Source organism: Apteryx rowi, unplaced genomic scaffold (genome assembly GCF_003343035.1).
Source record: "Apteryx rowi isolate R43461 unplaced genomic scaffold, aptRow1 scaffold_25, whole genome shotgun sequence".
In the NCBI taxonomy this organism is placed as follows: domain Eukaryota; kingdom Metazoa; phylum Chordata; class Aves; order Apterygiformes; family Apterygidae; genus Apteryx; species Apteryx rowi.
Genome location: NW_020448863.1, coordinates 3,324,080 through 3,352,045, shown reverse-complemented (window position 1 = coordinate 3,352,045; position 27,966 = coordinate 3,324,080). Strand labels below are relative to the sequence as shown.

At 41.0% G+C, this 27,966-nt stretch overlaps 1 protein-coding gene across 1 annotated transcript in view; it reads right to left on the bottom strand.

Annotated features, from left to right (window-relative positions):
• Positions 1-27,960, bottom strand: part of ST8SIA1 (ST8 alpha-N-acetyl-neuraminide alpha-2,8-sialyltransferase 1) — a 119,557-nt gene extending 91,597 nt beyond the window's left edge. Inside the window, exon 1 of the mRNA XM_026066927.1 lies at positions 27,765-27,960. Within this exon, the coding sequence (XP_025922712.1) occupies positions 27,765-27,958 (194 nt within the window). The 5' untranslated portion in view covers positions 27,959-27,960. The remainder of the gene's footprint in view (positions 1-27,764) is intronic.
• Positions 27,961-27,966: the final 6 nt, after the last annotated feature.

Here is a 27,966-nt window from a genome sequence, read left to right as displayed (position 1 = left end):
AGACTTTTCTGGCTTTCCACAAACTCCAGTTTGCAGCCTTTGGAAAGCTATTTAACTCCCTGTCAACTGGAAAAGAAACTCATTTTTGCCTCACTTTCCCCTCCTTTTCTTTGTATTTTCTATCCCACTGCAACTTTTTCAGGAGAGTGACTGCCTCGTACAGCAACTAGCATAAGGCAATCCAAGATCAGCTGAAGTCTCTAAGAACAACTATATTACAAAATTAAAATTTCCAAGTGAAAACCTACAACTCATTCCTTCATTGGAAGTCTGGTCTGAGCAAGAAGCACAAAAATAACAGATAACTCAGTGAAAAACATGTAGGGAATGCCTTATACTAGCAAACCTTTCCTTAGCCAGGGTAAACTGATGAACAAAGGAGCAGCTCTTTGAATGATTTTTTTTCCCCACCATCTGAATAGGAATATATACCTACTGTTTCCTCTCCCCAAAAATGCATTCTTCCAGTTTTCACACAGTCCTTTATTAATAAACCTATTATGAAAAGCAGTAGGTGTCTCCTGGAAGGTCCAGAGATATGCAGGTCACTAGTTTAAGCATTATGCATCTGTACATATTAGCACAAAAATCTTGTGTACTCACATGTGCTTTATTCTGCAGGATCACAGGGTCTGAACTGATTTGCTGTCCTTGATTAAAATGTATGGCTAAAATATCATACTAGAATTCACAGAACTGCAGCAGCTTTTAGCCAAGGATTTCAACTCTTTGCAAGCATCTGTTCAATTGCAGGATGAATTTTGAGTCAAAAATGCATTATTTATCTCCAATTCAGTGGAGACTTGCATAAAAGAGGAATTAAATGACTTGAATATTGGTATTTAAAAGGTACTTGGGGCACTTAGCTGCGAGAGCTCTTAAGAGACAAACCTTGTGTGTGAGAGAAGTAAGAGAACAGTTACTCTGAGAATCTCACTTTAGCCATCTACGATTTCAGCCTGAATTGGGGCACCAGGCAGAACATCAACAATTAAGTGGCTCTTGCACATCAACTTAAGCAGCAACCTGTGCACAAGGCAGGAGCTGAACAACAATCTGGAGCTGTTAGTCATATTTCCACGTTACACTTTGTTGAGGTTTTATCAGCAGGTGTTGCACATTGAAAGAAGCASAGTGAAAGAGTTGGTGCTGAGGACTCTACACCCACATTATAAAGTGCTCGTGGGATTTACTGCAGACTAACTCTGGTCTGGTCCCACAGAGAGAATGCCTGTTAGCGGTTGTAGCATACCGAGTACATTACTGAAGGTTGATAACTGGGGACAATTGGGATATTTGCCTCCTGATGCAACCTTTCATTACCTGAAACCAGAGAGGATGGCCAGACCTCCTTGAAAAGTGTAAACCTAAATTCATACACAAAGTCAATGGAAGACTCTGATGAAAATCCCAAACTACTTATTCTTGGTCTTAAACCAATAAACTTTCCAGTTTGGAAGTCAAGCTAGGCTTAAACTTATTCTGGTTTGAATCCAGTCCCAGCCAGTAATGGCTCAGTAACTAGTTCAAGATGGGTTCATACTAGCAAATACAACATCCTAAAGCAGAAATGGGCGCTTCCCCAGCATGGGTTGTCACCCAGGAAGTTACAGCCCTTTAGCTGTGGCTTCTCCACAACTGGAGCAGCATGCCCAGCACAACACTGCAGCTTCTTGTCAGCTCCCCGCAGCAGGCCAAAGGGGCGACACTGTACCGCAGGTGGCATGCAAGCAGGGCCAGCACCACGTCACCCAGTAGCAGCTCAATTGTCCTCTCCATTTCTTCCTTCTCCTTTTAAATTCATGCAAGAGGGATGCACAGCAGTGAGGAAAATGCCAGGTTGGTGGGACACTGCTTGTTAGGGAGCAGTAAGAGCAGGACTGCCCCACAAAGCTTAGCTGGGGCTTCTGGAGCAATGGACAGAGGGTGTGGGTGTGAGTGTGGAGGGAGATCCCAGGTGAAGCTGGTCAGGGCTTTTAAGGACTGCTCTTGTCCTCAGGGCCCTGACATTGCAACACTCCCTTTTCTGTCCTAACAGGACAGCAGTTTTGCAACAAAACCCTTCCCACTCACTGAACCCACACTGAGCAGGTCCCCATTGGGGCCGGCAGAGCAGTGCACCAGTGTAAAAGCAAAGGCTTGGCTGAGCACGCTGGAGACGGGGAGAGGCTACAGCACAATGCTCATGGCAGGTCACAGCAAGTGCCAGCAATCCCTATGTCAAACAGGAGCACCAGCTTTTTGTTCAACTGCTGTTCAAAAATGTAACAAGAAACTTGAATTATTACTATTATTACTATTCTATTACAGTTTGGCTTTAATGGCAGCATTAAAGTAATGACCAAGGTTCAGGTTCTAGTTTGAGATAAAAACAACTATTCAAACCAATTGTTTCAGTCAGATTCTGGCCAGCTCCCTAGCTTTAACTGCAATAGTGCTAGCCTGTGTTCAGTGATTACAAAGCGGAGCCATGCGTTGACAGCACAAGACCAAAGCACTTGGGCTGACAAAACCTCCTTTTGTTCACATTTCAGTTCACATTCGCCTTAGCTTCCCATGTTTTTCTTTGGGATCAAGTAAGTCTGAACACTCAGAAATGAATCTGCCTTTCGAGTTTCAGCTGGCATTTAGCCAAAACCACCACTCCTATCCACACAGCCATGGATTTGTAGCCCTACTGAATCCCAAAGTACGGGTGGTCTTTTGGGTTCAGTAGGGAAGGTTTGGACAGCTCTGCTTGAGTGGAATTGCTTAATTGCTTCTATCTACATATCACGCGGTACAGGCAAGAGGCTATACTGATAGCCTCTCAGACTCCTGAAATAATAAATCAACACCTATTTCCCAGCACATGCATGCTTAAGGGACCCTGTGCTAATGTCCCTATCAGAATTACTTAGGGATTAGTAGCAGCAGGGGCTCTGAAACTGAACGGGTCTGACCACTTCCAATACCCAAATATTCCAAAATCTAATAAAAAATCTAAATATTCCAAAATCTAATCCTAAAATTCTCTTAAATCTTCTTCAAAGTAGTGTGTCCCTAAGACAACATGTTCCAAGAATTTTGGGGGGCAGAAGAGAAACCACAATCACTGATAAATGGTTAAAATCTTTCCTGTTACAAATTTGCACCCAGTTCAGAGTTTGAATTTGTCCCAGTTCAGCTTCTGGCAAAAGGCTTTTTTTTTTTTTTGCCCCCCCTTTCTTTTTTTTGGGGGGAAAAAAGATCCCCCTCTTCTCATATTTCACTCTCACCTACCCTTCTGATGAGTGGAAAAGCTGGAGTTTCCCAAATCTCTTGCTTAGAACAAAATTTTTCACTCCTTTCATCATTCTTGTGGCTGTTCTCTCTTCTTCAAAATCCACCTCTAAATATTCCAAACCTGGAAAGAGTATTGCTAGCGTAGTCACCCCCTGCCAACCACAGGGACAAAATGACCTCTCTGTTATTACTCCTGTGTTCCACGTCTGAGGCCAAAGCACACTGAATTGATTAACTGTTTAGCAGTCTTTTTCATTGTCAGTGCTTCTTCGGATGGAGGCACCCATCTGTAACTGCAATCTGAACTCTGGTTTGCTGAATGTGAGATTTCACATGTGGCTTTATTGAAACTTAGCAAGCTTAGGAGGTCACCCAGACTGCTCTATATCACGCGCCTGTCTCCTGGATCAATTTCTGCCCTGCTATTTTTCTCAGTTGCAAAATTTATCAACAATATTTTGATATTCTCTTCCAGATCACCAATTCAAAGAAATGTGAAGGGTCAAGAATTGATCTGTGCAAGTTCACATCTGGACACAACCTGAACTCATCCATTCAGTGATGATCACCAACCAAGAGCATTAAAAAAAAAAAAAAAAAAAAAAAAAAAGCCATCAGCCTTTGAATTTTATGGCTCTAGGGAAGGCTACAGAAACTATCCAGTAAAACAGCACAGCACCACTGGAATCAGTGTGGTTGCATCAATTTATAGCTGTTTCTCCAGTTTGTACTTGGTTTCTGAATATATTGTAAAAATATCATTACTTGGGTTTGGTCACATACATTGTATTTTCCTTTCCCAAACAGCTGAATGCAATACCTGTAACTTGGGGTTAGCTTGAAGAAGCCACTGAAGCTTTGAAATTCTTATGGGGTTTAAAGTGTCTTAGTATTCAAGGGGTTCAAAACCTGCTAGCCTGCATCTTAGGCAGGATATAAAACAAAGTATGAGCAAATGTAAGGTTCTTCTTTTACGGGAGTAGGTAATGGACACATCAGATCCTTGCTTCAAACATCGAACTGCCCCTGTGCCAAAGTTGTGGTAAATATATGAGTAACAGCTATGAACCAGGGAGACTGAGGGAAGAGGCTGGAGCCTTCCAAGCACCACCAGAAGCTAACAGATACACTGAGTGACCTCCAAGTCACACAACACAGAGCCACACAGTCTTTCTCCTTCACATCAAAAACAAAACTGGCTCCAGCCCTGTCAAGTATTTTGGCACTACTGCTCTCTATAGCAGAATCCCACCTGAGATGAAATTTAAAACTACCCTTAGCACAACTATTCAGGAAAATGATCTTAAAATTGCCTTTCTAAGAACATCATGGGCAAGCACCAAAGGAACAAGAGAACAGCCAAAGCAAATGCTCTTTATATTCACAAAAGCATACAAAACTTTTTTTGGGAAAGCAATACTAGTTTAAGCTCTTACTAATATCAAGATATTTGCCAAAAACAACATATAGAGGCACAGAACTTATAAATCAAGAATACATCGCTCTGCACAGATTCATTTCTGAAAATCCTATAGTTCCCTAAACTTGAAGAATATGTCTAAATTCAAGGAAAAGGAAATATGAAAGAGCGGACACCACAGAGCAGAACAGAGCGATAATCTGATTCACTTCCCAGTCAAGCTTTCTGCAATATGACAAGATCCTACGAAAACTAAAGCCATTACTGTTTTTCTCCCCACATTTTTTCTTTTTATGAAGCTTTCAGACAACTTCAGTGCTCCCTCTAGCAATTCCTGGTACCTGGATTTTAAGAGATTCATGTAACATTTCTCCTTTCCTCCCCAAGAAAGGAAACATATCAGGATAATAAAAAGGTCACAGGCAGAAGCAAACTGGGTACTGAACTGCCTCTGGCTACAACCTGCATGAAAGGAAAGAGGTTGTAGAGGCCACAGACGCTTCTCAGGATATGAACAATTCATGGAAACCACGTTCATTAGCTTAGCAGTACAGCTGCATGCAACTTTTTAAAGTGAGAAACATAAAAATTCTAAAACAAAATAYTTGGACAATTTGCTGAAAATTGCAAAATTAATAGTGTTGGGGGAAAATGAAGAAATTAAACATTTCCATCTTTTCTCCATGGTCAGTACCCTTTCCTTTATAACTTTCCTTCAGCTTTTTTTTTTCTTTAATGCCCAAAAGGAAACAATATTTTGTTCAACCTGAGAATATCATATTTCTGGATTTGTTATTCCTTTAAAAACATAACTGAATAAAATATTTGGTGCCACCAGGAGCACRAACCAATTGTTTCTGGGCAGAGGGCCGCAGCATGGGTGGCTCAAGAGAGATGACCTTGCATGATACTGGAATTAACTGGCACTGCACCAAACTCTTCCTTTGCCTTGCAAATATCACCGCCACCAGCCCCTAAACATGACAACTGGGCTTGAGGGCCCATGGCAGGGAAGGCACAGGGTCCATCTCACTTCAATTACAGTATTTGCAAAGCAAACACCTCTATCCAAGTCATTCTGGGGCTTCTTCGTTTTCAGCAGAGAAGCTTCTTTTTAGTTTGAGATGAATCACACCCTAACAGACACTTATTTTCTCTCCAGCAACCATAAAGAGAGTGACTAACCTAGAAGGAGACATCTACTTTTGGAAGATAAATTCCAGCCCACAAAGCCAGACCTGCTGCTCCAGGTTCTGGGAAGCCGATCAAGGCTTCTGCAGTGAAGGCAAGCTGCGAGGGAGGGACAGTAGCTTCTTCACCTTCCCTAGAACACCTCACACAAGAATTTCCCATTTACAAGCAGCCTCCTGTGATGGTCTTCCAGCTCAGTTCCTACAGCTCTCACAGTGGGCTGTCAGAAGGATGAAGTGGCATTACACTGTGAACTGGCAGTTTTGTCAGAAATTCAGAGGCAAAGGGGAGTTGGGAAGGGGGAATGGATTAATTGCTTTGCATGCTCTTCTTTTAAAATCTTATAAACCTGGTAGATAGAGAGCAGTTTCACAGAGATGAGATGAAATTAAAGACAGGAAAGTTGGAATACACAATTGTGCTGCTGCAGGGAAAAAAAAAACAGTTGTTTTTACCATTTCTTTAGCTTCTTTCAGCAAAACTGTTGCTTGTCCTGCCCAAAGAAATACTGAGTTTCAATAAGGATGCAAGATGGCTGTATTCTTCCATGAGAAGTAGATTCACTAAAAATAAATTGAGCAGCTCTAATCTTAAATTTGAGCTTGTAATATCTAGAGCTATGATACATACCACCTCGATCTGAGCAGTCAGTTATCACAGTACAGTGACTTCTCCACCTGCTTCTGCAACCTAGATAAAAGCCCTGTAAGCATTATATAATGCTGCTCATGAAAGTCCCCCTAGGCTCTAATCCAAAAAAGTCTATAGGGATCTTTCTCCTAATTTGATTGGTTAAAGTCATGCCCCTCCAAAGACAGTGAACTGGCCAAAGAAACCTATTTTTCCCCCATTATGCAGACTTCAGCATCTTAAAACATGCAAAAACTGAGACCACACACAAGGAAGAGGGAAATAATCCTACAGTGGTGAACAGGAGTGCTCTTTGATGCATAAAACCTAGGTAACCAAGCAGCCATTGCCTGTACACATGACAGAGACAAGAAAATGTAGAAGTATCACATGAACAGGCATGAAAGAGAAATATATTTTCAAAGGCATACAAAGCTGCATGCTTGGGGGAAACTTTAACACATCAGAGACATATGAACAGATCTACAACTGAGGGAAACCCAGCTTAAGCTGAACCTTGTTCCTCTCACTGTTCCAAAACTGCTTCCTACATCTCATAAGTATTAGTTGGTTAAGAGACAGAATATGACTTGCCTGGTTGGGATGCATACATCTGATGCCCACCCAACTAGTAATACAAGCTGATTGGCCAAACAGGGGACTAAACAAAAAAGGAAATCTTGATTTTGGTCTTTCTCTTCTACCCAGACACTGTTTTTCATGAAACTTGTAGGACCTCAGCATCTTTGAAACCTCTACTATTCTGTTCAATTTGGTTGAAATTAGCCAACAGGCTAAATTTCAGAAAGGAGGTGGATTATGACCAAGAATCCAGTCATGTAAGCCACATTTCTTTCTGGCTAAGAAAAAAAAAAACCCCTATGAAGTTCCAAATACTTCCTTGGCTTAGCTTTCTTGGAAAGGACAACACTGACAAAACTCTACATTCTTTATTGCCCCTGTATACCTAGAATTATACATCAGTTAAGCTGTAATTGTCCAATTTTGGACCAAAGCCATGCTTTAATGGAACATCAAGCACTGACACTAGACTTCACTTACAGCATGAATTGCTGCAACCATCAACATTGCTTTTGAAAACAGCTGATGATCAGTTTGGCTGAGTAGTCAGAGATATTTCTGAACTGCGTTCAGTCATTCTTCTGCGTGCTGACAGATGGCTTCTAACAGATGAAAATGAATGGTAAGATTACCACAGATTAAAACAGAACCATTCACCTGAAGCACATCTTGAACTCGCATTTCTGCTATGTTTGCAGTTACAAGTTTAACTTTTTGAAGCAGTTTTGTTCACATGGTTTAAATCTTGACTGCATACTATGTATTATAAAATCAGTTGCATTGATGCAAATACACTTACCAAAATAAGTTGCTAAATGCACTAATTGACTTCAAATACAGAGAAAAAGTATATTTGATTTAGAACTTCTTTTCTTTAGAAGCTCAGGCATTCCAATTCTTCCTAAATTTTTTTCACTCTCTTTTCCTCTGGTAAACTTGTTCACAGAAAAAAAGTTAAAGGGCAACCATCTTGCACTCTTCTTTAATTCCATCATATTTGAATTTGGGCTGCTACCTGTTTTCCAGACTTGCTGAAATCAGTGGAAAGGATCTCATCATCTTTGACTTTGAATGAGACATTCAAAATCTATTCTTACAGGGAAGATTAGCTGCGATACTTTTGCTAGCCATCTCCACACCTCTTCTGGGAACAAAAGGCAAGGCACCCTCTCTGTCTTCACAGCTTGCTCTCCTCTAGCTCCAGCAAGGAATCATGTTTGTTGATGATCATCAGGGTATACTACAGAATTGGGACCCTGCTATGATTAAGCAAAAGCAAATGCTCAGCTTGCTGCTAGACCATAGGATTTCTTTTGCAGCTCTCCTACTTCCATTCGCAGTGGCTGAGTGACAGCTATAATGAATAATCAATTAACACAAATTATGTGGTAGCACTCAGAGGATACAGCCCCATTTTGCATTCATCTAACTGTCTAGATGTGCTTCAGGTCTCAGAGTCCTTCACAGGAAATTCACATTACCTAATTTCAACCATCAACTAGGCATCTATTTTATCTTAGTCATCTAGGTTTTCCACAGTCAACACAAAAGGAGACTTCGCGACCCTAAAACAGGTATCTAAGGCAGGAAAGAGCTGTCAGTGTCCAGAAGTACCTTTCTCTTTTCATTACTTACAGCAGGAGGAAACTATTGTAGGAGCATTCATAGAGAAATTTAACTTTTAGATAGCTAAAACTATGTGTGCTGAATCTCAACCTGCTATATTCATAGGTGACTACATATTATTTAAACCTATTGTCTATCCCCTGGCCTAGACAAAAGTAACACAATCACAGCAAAGTCCTTTCTGAACATGTCTAACAAAAATTGCCATCACACCAAACTCCCTCTAGCATCTCATCAGAAATGATAAAATCCTGATGCGCAAGCTTACTCTTGCCATATGCTCAGTACTGCCAACTTACTGACAACTCTAGGTAAAACATCTCCTGTGATTAGTTAAAATGTGCTCAGACCTCCATTCTCATCAATGTTTACTGATGCAAAATAACCTAGCTGGAATGTAACAGGAGATGTCAGAGAGTCCAGTAGAGTTTCTCCCAGTTCCCACCCACAACATAACATTTCTGAGTCACACCACTCCTTCACTAGCAATCTAACCTGAGCCAAACCCCTTTGGCTAGAAACGCAGCACCAATTCACTGTTCTCTATCACAACTTTACGCTTTGATTCCATAGCATATAAAATATCAGGAGTTTCGTGGAATGGATTTAAATGGTGAGGACATAAGCACTCTGTATTTCCTCTAAAAATGTATCCTGCATTCTTATTTGTCAGGTGTTGCTTTCCAATGACATGCAGAGACTTATCATCTGAGATCTTCCAGACTTTAAGCAACTCTCCAAGAACAGTTGGCCATATTCCCCTGAACGCTTCCCCAAACCAGCCAGAAAGAATTTGCCACTGTAATCCGAGAACATAAACCTGGCCTTTCAGGACAAAAATKCAAATGGCACTGAAAGCAAAGACATACTTCTCCCACATTTTCAAAGCTCCCAGAATTTCACAGGCATATCACTACTTCATGTCAGGGCTCCAAAGCATAGCATATCAGTCACCAAGGTCATCACATATTTTTCAACTCCAGTTTCCAACTCATTGCACACAACCTTGCCATTACCATTAAACAGATGATATTTGGCAGCACTCAGTGCAGACACCAAGTTTCACAATATACCACAATGTTTAGTGGTTTGGTTTTTTGGAAAAACAGGCATAGAAGAAACAGTAGAAGCAGAAGCGAGGCATTTGCTTGGCAATGAAAAAGAACAGGTGAAAAAGAGACAAGAACTATGTTCTAGTCTAGCCTAATCTAAACAGTTTGCTATACTATGCTCCTTACTGCTGGGACTAAGTTGGGAATGCACAAACTCCATTACAGGGAGCAATCAAACAACTTCCCTGTGGATAAACGTGATTTATGCACTAAGCTCTTTTGGGCCTAAAATCCTGGGGAAACTGCCAAGATGTTTACTTTCCATCTACCTCTCCAGCTTCTGCCATCTGCTGGACCTGTTCCCAGCTATATAATCTTATCTCCTCTGCATACACAGACACACACACACACACACACACACACACACACACACAGAGAGAACAATTTAAGATACCTTAAGGTTTCAGTGTTGCAAAACAGCTTCCCTACAGCTACTGGAAACATTCCTTGTCAGAGAATACAAGTCTTGATTTTTATTTTCCCTCCCCTTTCTGCTTTAAAGGTTGAGTTTTCCATCTTTCACAGACTTACATGTACCCCAAAACCTGGCAACATTAGAGTTAAGGTAGTAAATATGTGAACTGTTGCTGTTTAGCTGGCTGCCTGGCATACTACACTGATGCAAAACACACTACCTTGTAATGCCTGCAAGAATTATATATAGTGCAACATTATGAAATTCTAAATAAAAACGTAACCTGAAGTGTTTGACAAATACAGCCACACATATCACAGGAAAGTATTTTTGCTTGAAAGATTGTTGAAATCCTACATTTAATTAGCTGCCACACTGTAGTTTTCACAGACTACCTACAACCCAAAGAAATCTAAATCAAAAAACAATGGAACAAAGTTCTGAAAAAAGCTGCAAGGGGAATTTATAAACTTGCAATTATGAACAAGACAAAATCCTGAACTCTCAGCCATGGAGAGTCTCTGAGGCAATGGCATCCATGTGATTCCAAATAGGAGAAGGGAGCAGAATCTGCACTGCTCTTAAAAAATTATGCAGTCTCTGCACAGCCTGGAGCTCCAATATACAGTGCCTCTCCCTGTAGTAATGCTAGGAGTCAAGCTGAGGTCCAGAGCACTTGCTCAGATCTTCTACCTTCATCTCACGCTAGATAATCACCACAGACAACAGAGACGTCCTTTACTCGCTCTCAAGTACTGCTCTCTCTTCTGTCTGGGGAAGGAACGTTCTGCTTGTCCCCCATCCACCTTCGGCCTCTCAAATTCTCTCCCTTCAACTCCAACCACAGATGGTGTTGAGCAATTCCCCATCTCCCCTACAATCAGATCACTAACTGGAGTTTACATGTACACCAGTATCCATGTTTTCAGTTCCAGAAGAGCAAGGCAGACTGCTGGTAGCAGAAGCCTTCTTTAAACAACTCAAGGAAGTCTCTGGATCATGGAATCTGGGTCTGACGAGGGACTTTGATCTCTCTGTCATCTAAGGGATGGGCAACACAGTGGGAATGCAAGGAATCCAGGAAATTTCTGGAGGATGTCAGGGATAACTTTTGATAGGGATTTTGACTGGCCAATGCTCAGGTGAATCTGCTATTCACTGACAAGGAAAAACTGGCTGGGGTTGTGACAATCAGTAGCAACTGTRGCCCATGAAATAGTGGCATTCAAGCTGCTGAGGGAAGCAAGGAAGGAGAGTAGCAGAGTACATACTCTGGACTGGGGAGATTATGGCATGCATCCCTATCTATTGCATGACCTCCCACAAAACATTTGGTGCCAGCCCTTGACCCTTGACAGAGATAGGAAACTAAACTAATGGACATGATTAGTAATCTGCCCCACTAAAGACATTTCTGTGCTCTTATACACCATGGTAAGTGTCAGTTATCAATAGATTTATGCTGTAGACCTCTCATAAATGTGCTCCGCAGAACCCCAAAGGCTTTTAAAAGGGTGTTTCCACAGCCACTGGAAGGTGGGGGGAAGGGGGAGAGAGTGAATGAACAAGAGCAAGCAAACGAAAGAGAGTGAGCGAATGAACAGACCCRAGGCACAGAATTTCACTGCATTCCCCTCTGCCTCCTGCCCACTCAGATCGGTTTGGAGAAGGTGCTGGCACTTGACAACCAGACATATAGAAGCTCAATGTGTGCTCCCACAACTCYCTCAGCTTCCCAGATTTTTTCCCCAGTTTGGAGCCAAAACTAGCCAAATGTGAATGGCCAAGAAATTCTGGAATACCTGAATCCACTCAGCACAGTGCAACTTTGAATTGCTATTGCTGAATATACATTATCTATGCATCAGGTTAGTGTCAACAATGTATATGATCCTACTGAAGCACTGAGTGAGAAGTAATCTCAGCAGAAATGCTATGGTGACATCCAGAGAGAACAAAGAATGCTTTTGTTTTAAAGTCTCACCCCAAAACTGCAGTAACTAGGCCCAGTTTTAGATAGTCAAAGAATTGCCCATTGTAATTCATCATCCCTAAACAGGTTATGCTGAGATCCCAGGGGACAGTCTAAACATCAGTGAACATAAAGTTCAATAATCCACGATGTGGATTGTCTAGTTGGCAACATGCAATCACAGAATGAAAAAGCAGAGCAACAAATGTTGTTTTCCTGTCTTACTGCTAACCATATGGACGTTTTCCCTACGACAGCTCTTAAGTAGGACAGGTACCAGAGATAGTCGCAGTGAGTGGGCAGTACTCCACACATTTCATCCCTCTGCTTCCAAACCGCACTGCTTTAACAGTAATCTCTAGAGCGAAAGGATTCTCATTCCTGCTACCTTGTGGCATGAAAATGCCCTCTCCTATTACAATTTCATATCCTCTCTTATACCTCGTGTAGTCTACTGAAACTAGACTCCCAATTTACTTAAGTGATCTGCTTCCAGTGAATCATTTGACACTTGATCTTAAATGAGATTATAATAATTTAACCCATGTTGCTTTAATTAATTGTTACTTCCTTGGGTTATCTTGCCTAACTGATCTGATCTTAAATTGCCCACTTAATTAAACATTTCATACAGAGACCATTCTTAATTGATTGCCTGATTTATACACATATTTGTTCTCAAATTTCTTAACTCCATCCTTTCCTTCTCTGTATACTGTTTAACATAAACATTTTTTTGCTTTATTCTGTTTCACTGTTTCTTCTTTTCCAATGCTTGTTACTGCAACCTACTGGCTTCTTCTAAATCAAATCTACAGCTCTTCCATCTCCCTTCCTACCTCCCAAGGCTCCTCTGCCTCAACACCATCCCCTCCCTGCCTGCCCTCCAAGCATATATATTTTCTTCCCTTCTGGAGTATCTGATTCCACAATCCCTTCTTCTCACCAGACAGGAGGTTTCTAACATGCTTCCCAATAGAAAACTGGGTTTTCACCAAGAAAAAGTGTAGAAAAATATCCTTTCCATGAGAACAGTCAGCAACCAAAAGAGTAAAGCAGGAAGAGGAGTGGGGATGTCATATGTGGTTTGTCCAAAGCCAGAAAGAATGCACTCTTGTCCTTGAGAATATGGGAATTTGTCTGTTCCCTGCTTGATGGCTTGATATGGTTTATGGTTTGGTCCAAGTTTGGATTTTGTAAGGGGAAGCCTGCTGTGTGGAGGACAGAGGTCTGGCAGCTGTGGGAAGCTTCCTGGTCACAAAGGCGACATTGTTCCCTGCCGAGCCGGGGGGACCAGCCCAGCCCAGAAAGATTTAAGAAGCCAAACAGCCAGCGTGCAAGGAGCCAGCACAGAATTTTGTTGAGAACACCTGAGAGAAAAGGATATATATTTTAAATAGGCTAGGGAAACAAAGCATAAGCCAGGGCACTGGCTGACGTACACATCCTTTCCACCTCACTAATGTCTGAATTTGTTAGTCAACTTCAGCAACATTTGAAAAGGGAGGGGATGAAGTATCAAAAATAATTAAGATCCTATAAGTTTTGTGAAAGCTTGGGTAGAAGGCAGACCTCAATCGATGGTCCCCACCCCGGCAGAACTCCCATGTTTTATGTATATGTACGTACATGCTGTACAATATACCCTGCCTGAGAGCAGCCAGCTGCTCAGTCAGCACCCACTGTCTCTTGCCCAATGGTCACATCACGAGGGAGAAAAGGAGTTGAGGGAACTGGGAAACAAATGAAGCCTAATTAGTACTCCTATTTATAGAACAACTTACTCTTTAAAATGGGAAGAGATGATGGTGACAACTGAGGTAGTTTTGGAGTTGATCCAAAGAATTAAGGTAACGAGCTTCAAAAGCACTGGGACACAAGTTATTCTTGAGTCAGTATTAGTGAGAAGCTATTTACATTTTAATGTCACCTTTGTGTAAGCTCACAAAAGAGAAAAGCCACATCAGTAATGGAGTTCAGACAGGGACACAATGAAAGAAGGGAAGGGGAAAATTCTAGGGATAACTCCAGATTTGCAGACTTAGTAACATTTCTTCCCCTTTCCAATACTGGGAGGGTCCAGATATTATTGCATAGGGTAGTAACAGACTCCTCTATCAAAGAGTTGCTAAAAATAACAAGGACAAATACTCCTTCAGACAAGATTCTGATAAGTAAAGAGGCCACTACAGTAAAGCTAGCTGTAGAAAATAACTTTGAATAGAGTCATCACAAATTGATTCAGCTTAAATGAGTAAACCAATGCAGGTCTGCTATTAAGATACTTAATTTCATACAAAATTTGATAAACAAAGAAGCAAATATTGGTTCTTCCTCTTTCGAGGAGAAAGGTTTACAATTTTTCTCAGGGGAAGGATGAGCCCAAAATGCCCATCACTCTTCACTGTGAATCAACGTTTTTCATTCTGCGCCAGCAGAATGCCTAAATCACTGACAATATGTAAAATACATATAAGCAAACTATTTTTGTGCCTCTCACAAATGACATTCTATTTACAATCTTTTATAGCATCAATATTTAAAATATGCTGCTAGAAATAGCAAGTAAAAATCCTAAACAGACCTTTGAGTAATTAATGCCTTTGAGAAATCTGGTAAATATCAGGAGAAAAGCAAAAATTCATTAAATATATCATTCAACTTACTCCTTCAACAACACATCTTGAGATTATATGAATATTGCCTGTAAGTTTGTTTTAAAATACTTTTAAATCATTTTTACATGCCCAATACCTAGTCCAGAGCCAGCATGTCTCAGATTTTCTCCCTGATACATTTAACCCATTTACTTTAGAATCGAAAAAGCTAGCCATTTATTTATTAAAATTGTTGAAATCTGTTCTTAGAAGTTATCGAACAATTTAGGAAATATCTTTAGACTGTTTTAGGGCATCTCCAGAGTAGAAACAACCTGCTTTTCAGTCTTTTTAGGACTACTGTCTAATTTCTCTAAGACGAACTAAGTTAATGATCTTAAGTGAAAAGGAGTAAGAGTCTCACAGGACACTGGTTGCACAGCCACACAAGGAACTCAGGAAAACACCTAAAAGAAAATGACTAAGTCAGATTCAAGACAGAATTTACTAAGATCGACAGAGATCTTAGCAAGTTGATATTCATGTAGGCTGACCCACGATTTCAAATGAAAGCACATTACACACGTTCCTTGTTCTGTTACAGAGAAGACAGTCCAAACACTAGAAACCCCACCATCTACCCCAGTGCCAGCACAAGTAACTTCATTTTCTTCCATGATGTAAATCTACTGTTCTGCAACAGAATAGAAAGCAGAATTTGTCCTGAACTTGTAAAACCAGTTATTGCTACCCAGGCCAGCCAATACGTTCTTCCATAGATTAGGTGGGGAAGAGGAATGACAAATTCAGCCCTCTTAGTATGTGACTTACTAGCAATGGTCTGTTTGACAAGTGAAGTATAAAACCATCTTTTTAAACAAAATGAGAAAAAAAACCCTCTGTTTTCACTAATCAAATGCCCAAGGCAAAAATAAGTATGTTATCACATGCTGGACCATTTGCATTTACTGAACTACACTAGATAAGTATTTTCACTTGTTCTGTTGTCTAAATAGAACTATCAAAACACATGATTTCTCTAATGATAGGTTTACTTTTTTGTTTTTGTTACCATTTTTGGATCAGTTAGCTCKAGTTCTATACTCTGCCATTCCCTTCCTGGATATGCTTAAACATTTACAGAGAATAAATGGAGTGGGATAGAAAGAATAAATCTCATGCATTTTTATTACTCCATCCAACTGGGCATACTAAATCCTGGAGATACTCAGCATTTGTCCATAAGGCTCAAGCAAGCATGTTTGCGCTAGATGCTTGCTGGGTGCCAAGACAACGTTCAATTAATAATACACTTTATAAAGGAATGCCCGGATTGGTTTTGTTTCTCCTATTCCCTTCACTGTTGCAGCTTCTTCAGTTAAAAAAAATGCACCTAATTATAGGCTGCTGTGTAATTTTCACTATAGCAGTCCCTACCATTTAAAAATCATGAGTCAGGCCCCCAGAATTATGATTAATGCAGAGAAATTAAAAAAAAAAAAAAAAAAGACAACAACAACAACCCACAATGGATTTGTGTTTCCTTTTTATTTGCCTTTTTGGGTATAAGCTGCCTGTTCATGTTTTCAAGCCCCTCATTTTAGCTGTGAGGACTAAAAAATTCCTTCTCCATTTTCATTACATGAAACGTTACATTTGTTCACTTGATTCTATGAGCCAGCACACCTATTACAGGAATGAGGAAAAGCAAACTTTATAGTGTTCCCAGAGTAAGGCGTATTAACTGCATGTCCCTAGAGCAAGTAAACATCATCTGTTCTTCCTTTGCTTGAGGGGAGGAGTAACCGTCACCAAGACACATGAAATTTCCCAGCTGGACATCCCCCAGACTGCTGAGTCTCAGAGCTCTGGAGGCTGAAAAAGGTTGAAGGCATGGCTCTTGGCAAGACATATCTCAGTACTCCTGAATGAAGACCCTTGCAGTAATAACTTTAAATTCCTCTCCATTTAATCAAGGAATAGCTGTGGCTAAAACATACCCTCTGTCAGCACTTACAGGTGAGCTGTCTGATTTACAGCTTAACTCTTCAGGAGTACAGGACAGACATATGCAGGCAGAGATAAGTAGATAGGGTTGCACAATTTCTCGTCCCATCAATATTTCTTATTTAATAGCAAAAAGATTACGCAGATCCAGTAAAAAGTAAATACAAACTTAAAGCAAGCATGTACTTCTTTGGAAGGGATTCTTCACCCATCATTGTAGTCCTTGGGCTGCGATCATCTCCTCTAGCATGGCCTGGGATCTTTCGATGAACCTCACAAATTCTTCTACAGAGTTCTTCTTTCCTCCCTGCTAGAAAAGCATACTCTTTTTCCTGCCCAAGACATGATTTACTTTCATTGAAGATTCTCTTTATTTGTTTGCCTACCTTTTAAAATGTTGTTTCTTTGTTCTGACTTTTCTGGAAATCTTGTTGCTCTGCAGAAGCATTTGGATCAAATAGAAACATTCAGCTTTCCACTGATGCAATCTCTTTAGCATTGCACTTGCCCACATGGGCTTATTAAACATCAGCAAGAACTCCATGCATCTTGGTAGTTCACTCACATACTCCAAAATTGGCTATCCTCAGCTCATCCATCCAAGACGACAACACACACACACACACACACACACACACACCCTAATCTATATTCCCCACTTGCAGCAAGTGCTTGGAAATGCTTTGGAAAGATTTAACCCACAAGAGCCAAGTAGTATGCATCACAAAGAGTCCTATTTAACATCATGCAGAAATGTCCTCCATGCTTCAGAAAAACACCACCTCACCAATTTGGCAATACTGTTCTTATTAATTCCCATGGTTAAGGGTTGTGGGAAGAACAAAACCAATGCTCTTCCCACTTGACAGCCCTTTGCGTCTGCTCCCTGTTCACTTGTTTTCAGAGATGACAAATGCACAAGTTGCTCTGTCACTATTTGCCCTCCTAGAGTAGCAATCCGACTAAGGCCCGGAAAGGCCATGAGAACTGCATGCAGTTGTGCAAGCACTGTAACAATCTATCTTTAAGCAAGCGGAAACGGAAGGCTTCTCCCCATAATTCACACTCTTGTCTCATCCAACAGCACTCCTCCACACTTGCCTCACACTTACTACACTTCCTTTCTATCCCATGTTACAGCCATGCCCAATAAGGATTTATTCACACACTTTTTACATTACCATTAAGTAGTAAATGGCACAATGCCATAGACTGCAAAGATGGGAAGCTCTTGCCTAACAGTCTCTAAACCCTGCCTAGACAAGCAAGAACCAAATGTTACCTAAGTAGACGAACAGGAAAGACTACCCACAAACAAGCATGGGTAATCTAAAGATTACAGTCTACACACTACACTTCCACTACTTCGGGATGTCTACTGCAGCACTCGTTGAGTGGGCAGTGACAGAGCCCACATATTTTGAGTTGCAGCTCCCAGCTTTCTTGTTTCCATCAAGCTTTCACACAACTCAGACTGATTGCACTAAGTCAATGACTCCCACAGTTCAGGTTTATCATGAGAGAGCATGAAGACCAACTAAGAAAGATGCTTCAGAAAGAAAGGGGAACACACACTCATGCCCCATCTAGCCTCATACATCCTTTCTCTTCTAACATCCTTATATCTTTGTCTTGCTTCTTCAAGTCCTTATATGCCACCATTGCAGCTCTCACTGCTCTCTCTGACTTCCTACCGCTGTAGCAGAAGCCTTGAGGAGCACCTGAGGACGATGCGGAGGTGCTGCCAGTGCGTCAAGGATCAGGGGAGTGAAAGAGCCCTGTGCTGTGGGGTGTGCGGGTGAGACACAGGACAATGTTATACAGCCCGCGCTGGGAAGAAAACACTGTCACGGGACAGATTAGGGATTACTGCTGCTCAGGGGCTGCCAGCGAAGGCAGCATGACAGCATGAAGCTACAGCACACACTACTGACCATCAGTGTTGCTCAGCAAGTAAAGTAGTTAAAGGAGAAGGAGAACAGCTGAAATAAACTGCCACTTAGTCACCACAGGGCACAAAAAGTCTGATCAAAATTAGAGAATCTGAATTTCATGAGCAGCTGAAGATTCATTAACTTCAAGCTCTTGTTAATTCTTCCCTGCTTTCCCCATCTCCCTGCAAAGTCATGTGTCATACATGCTTTAAATACTGAGCCAGGCAATGCATACAGCCTGTTACATATGGTAATATATCATCATTTAAATGCTGGTGAGGATTGGGACAAACGTAAGAGAGTGAAGTGTAATAAAAATATTTACCCATTAGTAATTAAAAGTTTATCCATATATATAAAAAAAGACCATGTAAGTATTRCTAACATTGCAACTTGCTAGGGAGAATGAAGGAAACAAACTGTAAGTTACTATCCTGGAATAGGGATTCATTTCTCAAGAGAATACTATATGTTGAATAAATATCTATTCTATTCCATTTTAAATAGATTAATATTAATTATTAAAATAGATGCTTCAAAGGAAGCCATGCAAAGAAGACAAAAATTTATGCAGAAGTGTTAAGCATTTTCCAAGTAGTAGCCTAGTAGTACCTCCACATCATTACACACCAAACCCACAGCAAAAGATTTTAGATCATTCTTCCAGAGAACATTTAGAAGATGTGCTACTAGCAACAGCTCCCAGGTATTTCTTTGCCTTAAAATTTGCATTAACAGAGGGGAAATCCACTCCATTAATCAAAACTCCTAAAATGTATAACTGAGGTAAATTTCACTAAATGCATTCTTGGACTCAAGATCTTTCAGAACATGGAACATCCCTCTGCAAGCTTATGGCCCAGAATAAATGATAATTTATGCAGACACTGGTAAYTATTCATAGAACTCCCCACTGATATCAGTAGTGACCTGGACATGAAGTTCAATCACAGAAGATAGCCATGTAACAGAAACAACATTTCCTTAAACTACCTTATAACTTTATTTACTTAGCTATATAAAAGTACATGGGGAATGAGACTCAAGTCTTCCCGACAGAAGCACAAAAATTCAAAATGCAGATGAGTAACTTATAAGTCTTCAACCCATTTTCCAAAGGAGCCTAAGTCTTACTGACTTTCAATGAGGAGGTAGGCATCAGTGAGCCTTGGATTCAGAATCACACCCTAATTGCATTTTAAATGCTTTTTGCACCAGCAAGTCAAATGTTGTAGCATTTCTAAGCATTACTTGTATGGGTAGATACTTCATCACCCTGCACTAGGATAACCTGCACTGCACAACTGACAGAACAGTAGAACATCATACACAATGGAAACTCCAAATATTGGGGCAGATAAGACAACATTACCAGAGCTGAAATTTGGCCAGGGCAGAGTACACAAAAGAGCATTAAAATCTCTTCACTGAAGAAAAAAAAAAGTTTTATTTGTTTGTCTTTCATCTTTGAGAGGAAATACAAAGCAGTTACTCAACTATTACAATGATGGGCACTCTAGACATTCCAAAAACAGGCAAAATTTTCCTACAAGAAAGCATGCAAAATAGCTGCTCTGTTTTCCTAGCACTCCTTAAAACACATGCAAGCTATATAGCAGCTTTTAAATTAAAGCTTGCTGTGCATCCTCAGAGCAGAACAGATCTGATAAGGGGAGACTTTATCTTGCTACTACGTTAAGGCAAAGTCTGCAGTTTATCTTTAAAGTCTGATAGTCAGCAATCCGTCACGTAAAGAATGGAAAATGGCAGATGCCATGAGCAACAGCAGGAGCTGCAAAACTTTGAAGGTGACTGGAAACTCAGTAAGAGAGGGAGATAAAGGAGTAAATAATTTCACACAAGTTCTTTACAATACTGCTATGTATGCTAATTGCAGAATCATAAAAAGACCCGTCCGAAGACTCTGGCTGTCCCCTGGAAGCTGAGAAGGGCTTCAAGCAGTGTAAGGATAGGAAAAGACAAAAGAAGAGGTTAAAAAAACCAGGGGTATTAAAAGTGGTCATATAGGAGATGAAATGATGCCCACAGCAAATACGGAGGATAAAAAAAATAAATAAATAAAGCTGCTGGGAACAGCTGAATAGAAATGGTTAAAAACCTCATTATAGGTCACATCTCCTCTTGAGAAGAAAATCTATAAACCAGGAAGTTCAGGAGAGCATTTTCCAGGTTGATGGAATAGAAGGAGAAGTCAAAATAATTCAATCTGTTGAATTAAAAAAAAAAAAAAAAAACACACACAAGCAAAAAAACCCACACACTCTGCTGCCCAGGAAATGTTTTATAAGAATCAAATTTCACAGCCTTCACCTTTTTCCTGAAAGGAGGAGTGGGAAAATGACCTCCAGCATCCTGGTTAAAGCCACAAAGTTGTTCTCCACAGTGAAATTCACCTTGTTAAAAACTAAAATATCCCTATGGTCAAGGCAACAGGCACAGGAACAGCTTTCTAAAGCTCAGAAATTCTTTAATTACTCTCATGAAAAAAGTCCTCACTGAAGTTGAGTGACTTACCGATTCCATTGCCTATCCCATCCTTTATCTAATCAATTTGGATTCTAAGATCTGAAAGAAGAATTGTCTCCTACTTTTAGATGTAAAAATTGTGACATGATGAAACTCTAATCTCCACTGAGGTTTGCAAATATTACGTAATATGGATTAATGTACTTCAGTATGAATTTAACTGCATGCAACTATGTTGAAATGATTCCACGTTAGTGTGTAATGTTGGGTTAAATTTTCTTGCGTCTTGGAAACCACATATAGCTTATAGAATAAGATGAAAATGTATACAAAGATTTAAAATTGAGTATTTTTAGTGCTTAGAAAACTGGAACAACAACAGAAGATTGCAGTCTAAACAGCCTCCTCAGTTCAGTGAGGTTCATCCTCACTGTGGGAAGATAAATTCTAAAGAGGGAAAGGCAATTCATTTTCTATGCTCTTACCTAGTAAGAACTTGCCTCGAAAATATGTCTTTTTATATATGGCATTGAAAACACATCAGATGGAAGTGACACTCCTCACTGCTGAACAGAGTAGGATGAAAATTATGAGTACAGCAATAAATTACCAGTTACTATATTGTATGGATTATTTGGTGCCCGTTCCCATCTACTATAAGGCAGAAAAGGAAAAACAAAGATGTGCAAATATATATATCCAACAGTATCTGCATACGTACATACCAGACTTCAGGGGCCCCAGTCAGGTGATCTAAATTCCAGTAAAGCCTCTGTTCCTACTGTTCCCTATTGTCTGGCTCTAGGCCTTCGGATGCTCCCAGCTAAACACAAAACAAGAATCTCAGGAAGCTGGTTACGCACGCCCATAAATGCTGGCAGCACAGGATTTAAAAAAAAAAAAAAATCCAAAATAAAGCAACACCGCAAAGTTCTGCAAGATCAGATTCTAGAAATAGGCTTCGCAACTGTACATTTCATGAGGAAGACAGAATCCAAGTCAGTAAGGAAATCCCAATTAGGGGACAAGGAGGAAGGATACCATGAACTGGAACTCAGGAATTCTGAAGTCAATTCCTACCTTGTCACCACAGCCCTAATCTGCAAAGATACCATGGACTAACTTAAAAACAATAAGAACTAGTTATATAAGTAATTTAGGTAGCTAAAGATACCTAATGACCTTGAAGATGTGGACCCAGATCTCTCTACAGTATGCTTTCTTCACCACAGTTTCCAAATAGTAAAATGGGATAATTACGCCTCTTTTCTCTCACTGTTAATCCGCTATTCAAATTGTACCCCCCTACCAAAACAATGTCCTATCTCAGCTGGAAAGGCTAAGAAACTGGATTACAAATACCCACTTATCACCAAGCACAGCAAACCAATGTTAGTCCAGAGTCCTAACAAGCCTGTATCACATGTCCTAAGCAGGATCTTGCTGACCAAGAATCACAAAAAGCAAGCACAGGAGATGCACACAAATACATCCAAAAATTTCATTTAAAACACGAACAATTCTGAATTAAAAATAATCAGGCAGTAGTACCACCTACTTGGGAGAGCAAATAGAGCTGGTCTGGGCCATTGCCAAAGCCAAATATTTGAACATATCTGATGGCTTTAGAGTGGGCTTTAGGGTGGCCTTACGGGTCACGGAGGTAGAATTGATCTAATGCTAATCTAGCATTTTGCAGTTCTACTTCTAAATCTAAATCCATTCTTTATATATGTCTCAGTGAAATAAGCAGGAATAATTCAGAGTCCTATAAAGCAGTTTAAGCAGGGCAAAAATCTTAGCCAGTCAACTTGAGCAATTTGAAGTTACACCGCAGATTTGCCCTTGAAGTACCCCAGCAAGGATGGCAACACTTATGTAATTTGCAATGCCTGCATCAAAAGAGGAGGAAAAAAAGGCAAATGGAACTAAAGAAATTCTCACCAATTTGGCAATAGCATTTGTCTTACACAGACTAGGGAGAGACCTGGAATTCCATCTCTGCATTAATAAAATCTAAAATGAAAAACAATTTATATGAGAGGATGTTCTTCACCTTCACTGCGATTAATTTTAGGTGTAGGAATTTCTATCTGGCAGATAGCAGCTGACAGAGAAAGTCACAATAGTAAAACCCCCATCCGACACTGTGAGTAATAGAGATGGAGCATTATTTTTGCATGAAGCGTAACAGTTAGCTGTGGAACAGATTTCACACAGTTGTCCACATCTGCAGAGCACAAGAGCAGAGACTGAAGGCGCCAGAGTCCATTGCTACCTTGATATTCTGTCACCCTGTTATGTGATTTCAGGCCAGTAAGATTCACCTTTCTGTCCCTAGAAAGCGGGCAACAGGCCAGACCTCGTGGAAAAGGAGTGCAGAAGCCATCTGCCAAAACCAGCACGATCAGCGCAGCCCTGAGGGCAGAGGGAGCAGCATTGGGGAGCAGAGCCAGCTTCTAACAGCTGCTTTGGGCTGGAGGCAGGGTACATGCAGAAAGTTCTCAGGAGTTATCTGCTGCCAGCTCAACCAAACCACCCCAAAATAAACCCTCAGTTTCAGCATCACACAAAACCGCTGCAGCAGAAGCAAGAACAGAACCCACATCTCAAGGGTAGCCTTTCTGTTGCCTTAAGCACAAGACTGTCCCGTCCCTTCCTGAAGAGTTTCCAACTTCTAACTCAGCCACTCATCACCACCCAACTCTTTCGGCTAATTAGGTGGGACTTCTAATGGTCAGACACCCACATCTTTACATGAGCTTAGTTACTCCCCAGAGAAGGTCCACCCTGGGCAACAAGTGAAGCAAAATTGTCAGATATGCATACAGCACTTGGGATTTGTGGTTGTGTGGAGCTCATAAGGCAGATCCTTAAAGGTTGGATCCTTTCACCAGCTGCAATAATTTTAAATAAAATCATCCTAAAGGTACTATAGTATGTCATTTATTTCAGTAATAAAAAACTGCAATTAGCAAAAATTTTGCCTAAATCACTGAAGCAGCACTAAGCCCTTTAAAAAATAAAAAAAAAACAAGCAAACTGTAAAAACAATTAGGGTGCAATAACATTAAATATCTCTAAGGATGACAAGCCATTTTATTGTAGGTAAATTAGACACATTAGCCATTAGTGACTCTAATGACTGTCTCATTCCTCTTCTGACCACTTTGTAGTGTGAACAGTTCAAGATTAAACAGTTTACCACCTGACTGGCTGAATATTATTCAGCATTTGCCAGAGATGAGATGTTTCCACAGCAGAGAGTTTGAAACCTTCAGTGTCTTTAAACTTCAAGGATGCTAACAGTTATAGTAGCTATTAGGCTATGCTCAATAACTCTGAATGCCGAGAATTCGAAGTTCTTAAGGGAAGCTATCTTCAACTGAGGAAAGTATTTGGACCAGGAACTCTTTTGGTAACTTCGACTATATTTTGATAATCTTGATTTCTTTTTTCTTATATATATATATATATATATATATATAGCTCTTCAGGATTTGTCCTTTCCTCTAATAACCTAGGCAACCGTTACACAGCCACCACCCACGGCACTGATATCAGCAGGGCTCAGCATATAAACATCATGCAAGGATTACTCACAGAAGTCACATATGCAGAATCAAGCCTGAGAGCACACTTTAAACATGGATTCACGCCAAAGTCAAAGGCTTCACCCTGCTCATTTTGTTACTCTCCTGTACTGTCCTTACATACAGCTGCAGTAAGGCAGCACATACCACAGGAGAAAGACTGAGCCCCCAAAAGAGCAATCCATGGCTATTTACACAGTATTTATATTTGAAAACCATTTCTGCAAATCCATATTCAAACACGTAACCCTCACATAACAAAAGCATCAGGATAGTATGGGCACTAGCATAAACACAAGTTTACATCAGTCAGATCTTTATACAGGGTTTCCTGATTTGACAGACAGAAAGAAGAAACAGCAGTGGAGATGAAGGGGTGTTACTGGTACTCAGCTGCCAGAGCTCAACCCAAATTGCCACAGATGTTTTCTTTGACCTTGGTAAGTTACTTAATAAAATTCTCTTTGATTCAGCCACAGTTACTTATTAAAATTCTCTTTGATTCAGCTACCGACTGTAATAGGGGAACAGTATTTTCTGTTTTCAGAAATGTGTTTCGATAAAGTTAATTACTAGATGACAATAATCTACTTCAGCAATAGGAGTGAAGCCAGTTTATAGCAGGAAAAAGAAACAAAACTGTCAGATGTAGCAAGACCCTGGCTATTTGAATACCTGTGCAGGAGCACAGATAGAACATTATACAAAATATTAATGTGAAAGCTTGCATTTTCTCATACAGATTYTTTTTAGCACTAGTGAGTACAAATTTATCCTCAAGTGCATAAATAAAACTGAATAAAAACAAAATTGTTTGATAACCAGAAGAGGTGGCAGGAGGGCTAGGGAAAATAGCAGTTAATGTGGTTCTTCTTAACCAATAATATGATTTTATTAAAATCCACTTAATATTATGGAAGGCAGTGCCATTTCAAAGTCCAAACACAGGACTTCCATAAAGCTCCACACCTACTCCCCAGTTAGAATACAGATTTTCAGTCACAGTAGAAACTAAAACTTGGAGCTTTTTCAGAGCTTTTATACAGAAAGAACTGTAGCAAAGAGTGTGTCATTCTTTCAGTTAGTCATCTAACAATACAGAGCAATGCACTTGACATGGATTTCAGTTTCTTAAATTTCTACTCAYGTTAAGAGAAGCAAATCCATGCAGCAAAAATACAGTTCTACATCACAATTACTTGAATATTTTGATATATTCACTACACATCTCCAGTACACATTTTCCTTTAAAGGCCTCCTTTGTTTCTTGAAGTGCATTGATTTAAAGCTCATTATATTTAGCACTGCACCAGCTCATCAAGAGACATAGACAAGAAACAATAGCTCATTTTTTTGGAAGACCTTCTCCTCAACAAGCATCTTTGAGATAATCATTATGCTTAAGGAGTGGCAAAACATATGGAAGTGGAATAGTTGAAGAGTCAAGAAAATTTTGATTTGTAAACCACATGGGGCAATGGCTAAAAATTAATTTTTAAGACGAAAGTTGCAACACCAGTGGCAATCTTCAAAACAATGTTTGGTTTACAAATATAAAAGTAATATATTAAAATCTTTCCTACATCACGTATCTGGGCAATTTTTAAAAATCAGTTCATCTACCTAAAAAAAGCTGTGCATCTGTAGCATAACAGGAGTGAGATGAATTAACATCTGAAAATATCAACCTAGTTTCTTCCAAAAAACTTTCTTTTCTATCCAGTATCTTGTAACGAGGACCCCACATTATTGTTACCTTATGGTTAACTCTGGGTTAAAGAAGGAACGTCTTTCAGGCCTACCCAATGAGATGATATTAACATACACACCCACTTATCACCTCTCATTGCTTATACTCCCTGCAACCTTTGGGGGGAAAAAGGAAGAATGTGCTTTTGAAGAACTACATGGTCTGTGTAAAGTTTTTGTTATCCCAGCAGACAAGATATACAGCGATCACATGCCAGCTCCAGCTGATGACAAATGAAAGTTGAGTTGAATTCAAAAAAATATGGAAGGACTTCAAATAAAACAATATACCACTCTTTTTCTAAAAAGCCCCTTGGAATTCAGATATGATTCATTCGGGCATTTCCCAAAGACAGAGGGCCTTTTTCTGCAGGGAGTTTGATTACCTCTTCATTCGCTACTTAGAGGACAGGGGGGAAATCCAGCTTCCCTCCCAGGAAAGGAGGGGAAACCAGCTTCTCACTTGCAGTCAGCCTGCATTTTGCCCAAACTCGCGAGCAATTTCCCAGGGGATGCACATCTCCCCCGCACACGCTTGCGAGGGTCACTCGCCAGCCCTCCCCGCTGCAGCGACCTGCCTCTGCACCGCCACGAGATGTGGCTCCCTGACTGCAGCGCTGCTCTCTGCCTGTGCAGCTGGCCAAGGGGGAAAGAGGATGCACACCGCTTCCCGGCCACATCAAAAAAAAGGGGGGGGGAGGGGAAAGGTGCCTTTTCACGTGGTTTCTGTAATAAACTGCAAAGACTCAAGGACCCACGAAGCGTGCTCCAAGGATGCTAGCGTGAACGCACAGCGACACAAATCCTCCCCGAGAGACCCACAGGCTCAGCTAGCTCCGCCGACACGCAGGAGCCGCTAACACATAATAACTGCATATATAAATGTATACAATAAGCGAAGAGCCCGCGGCTTTGTCAGGGGCCGCGGGTGCGGCGGGCGCACCCCGCGGGGCTGCGCGGAGCCTCCGCGGCCCCGGCAGCGGCGGCCCAGGAGCCCCCATCTCGCAGGGCGGAGGAAAAAAGCCGCAGCCCTCCACACCGACCCCGCTGCCCCTCCCCCGGGACGGGAAAGTTTGGGGCAGCAGGGGCCCGGCCAGCCCCTGGCGCTGGGGCGGGGGAGATGCGGGGACGAGCGCGGAGGAGCGAAGTTCGGGGCCGGGCGCGGAGCGGGGCTCAGGCCGGTACCTGAACAGGGCGACCGCGGTCTGGTTCCTTCTCCACGCCTTGCCCTGCTGCAGCAGCACCCCCTGCACGATCTCCTTCTCGTCCGGCAGCCGGTACACGGGGAAGACGTAGAGCCAGCAGAGGACAAAGACGCCCAAGGCGCTGGCGCCCACGGGCAGCCGCGTCCGCGGCCACTTCCACGCCAGCCCCGCCATCCTCCTCC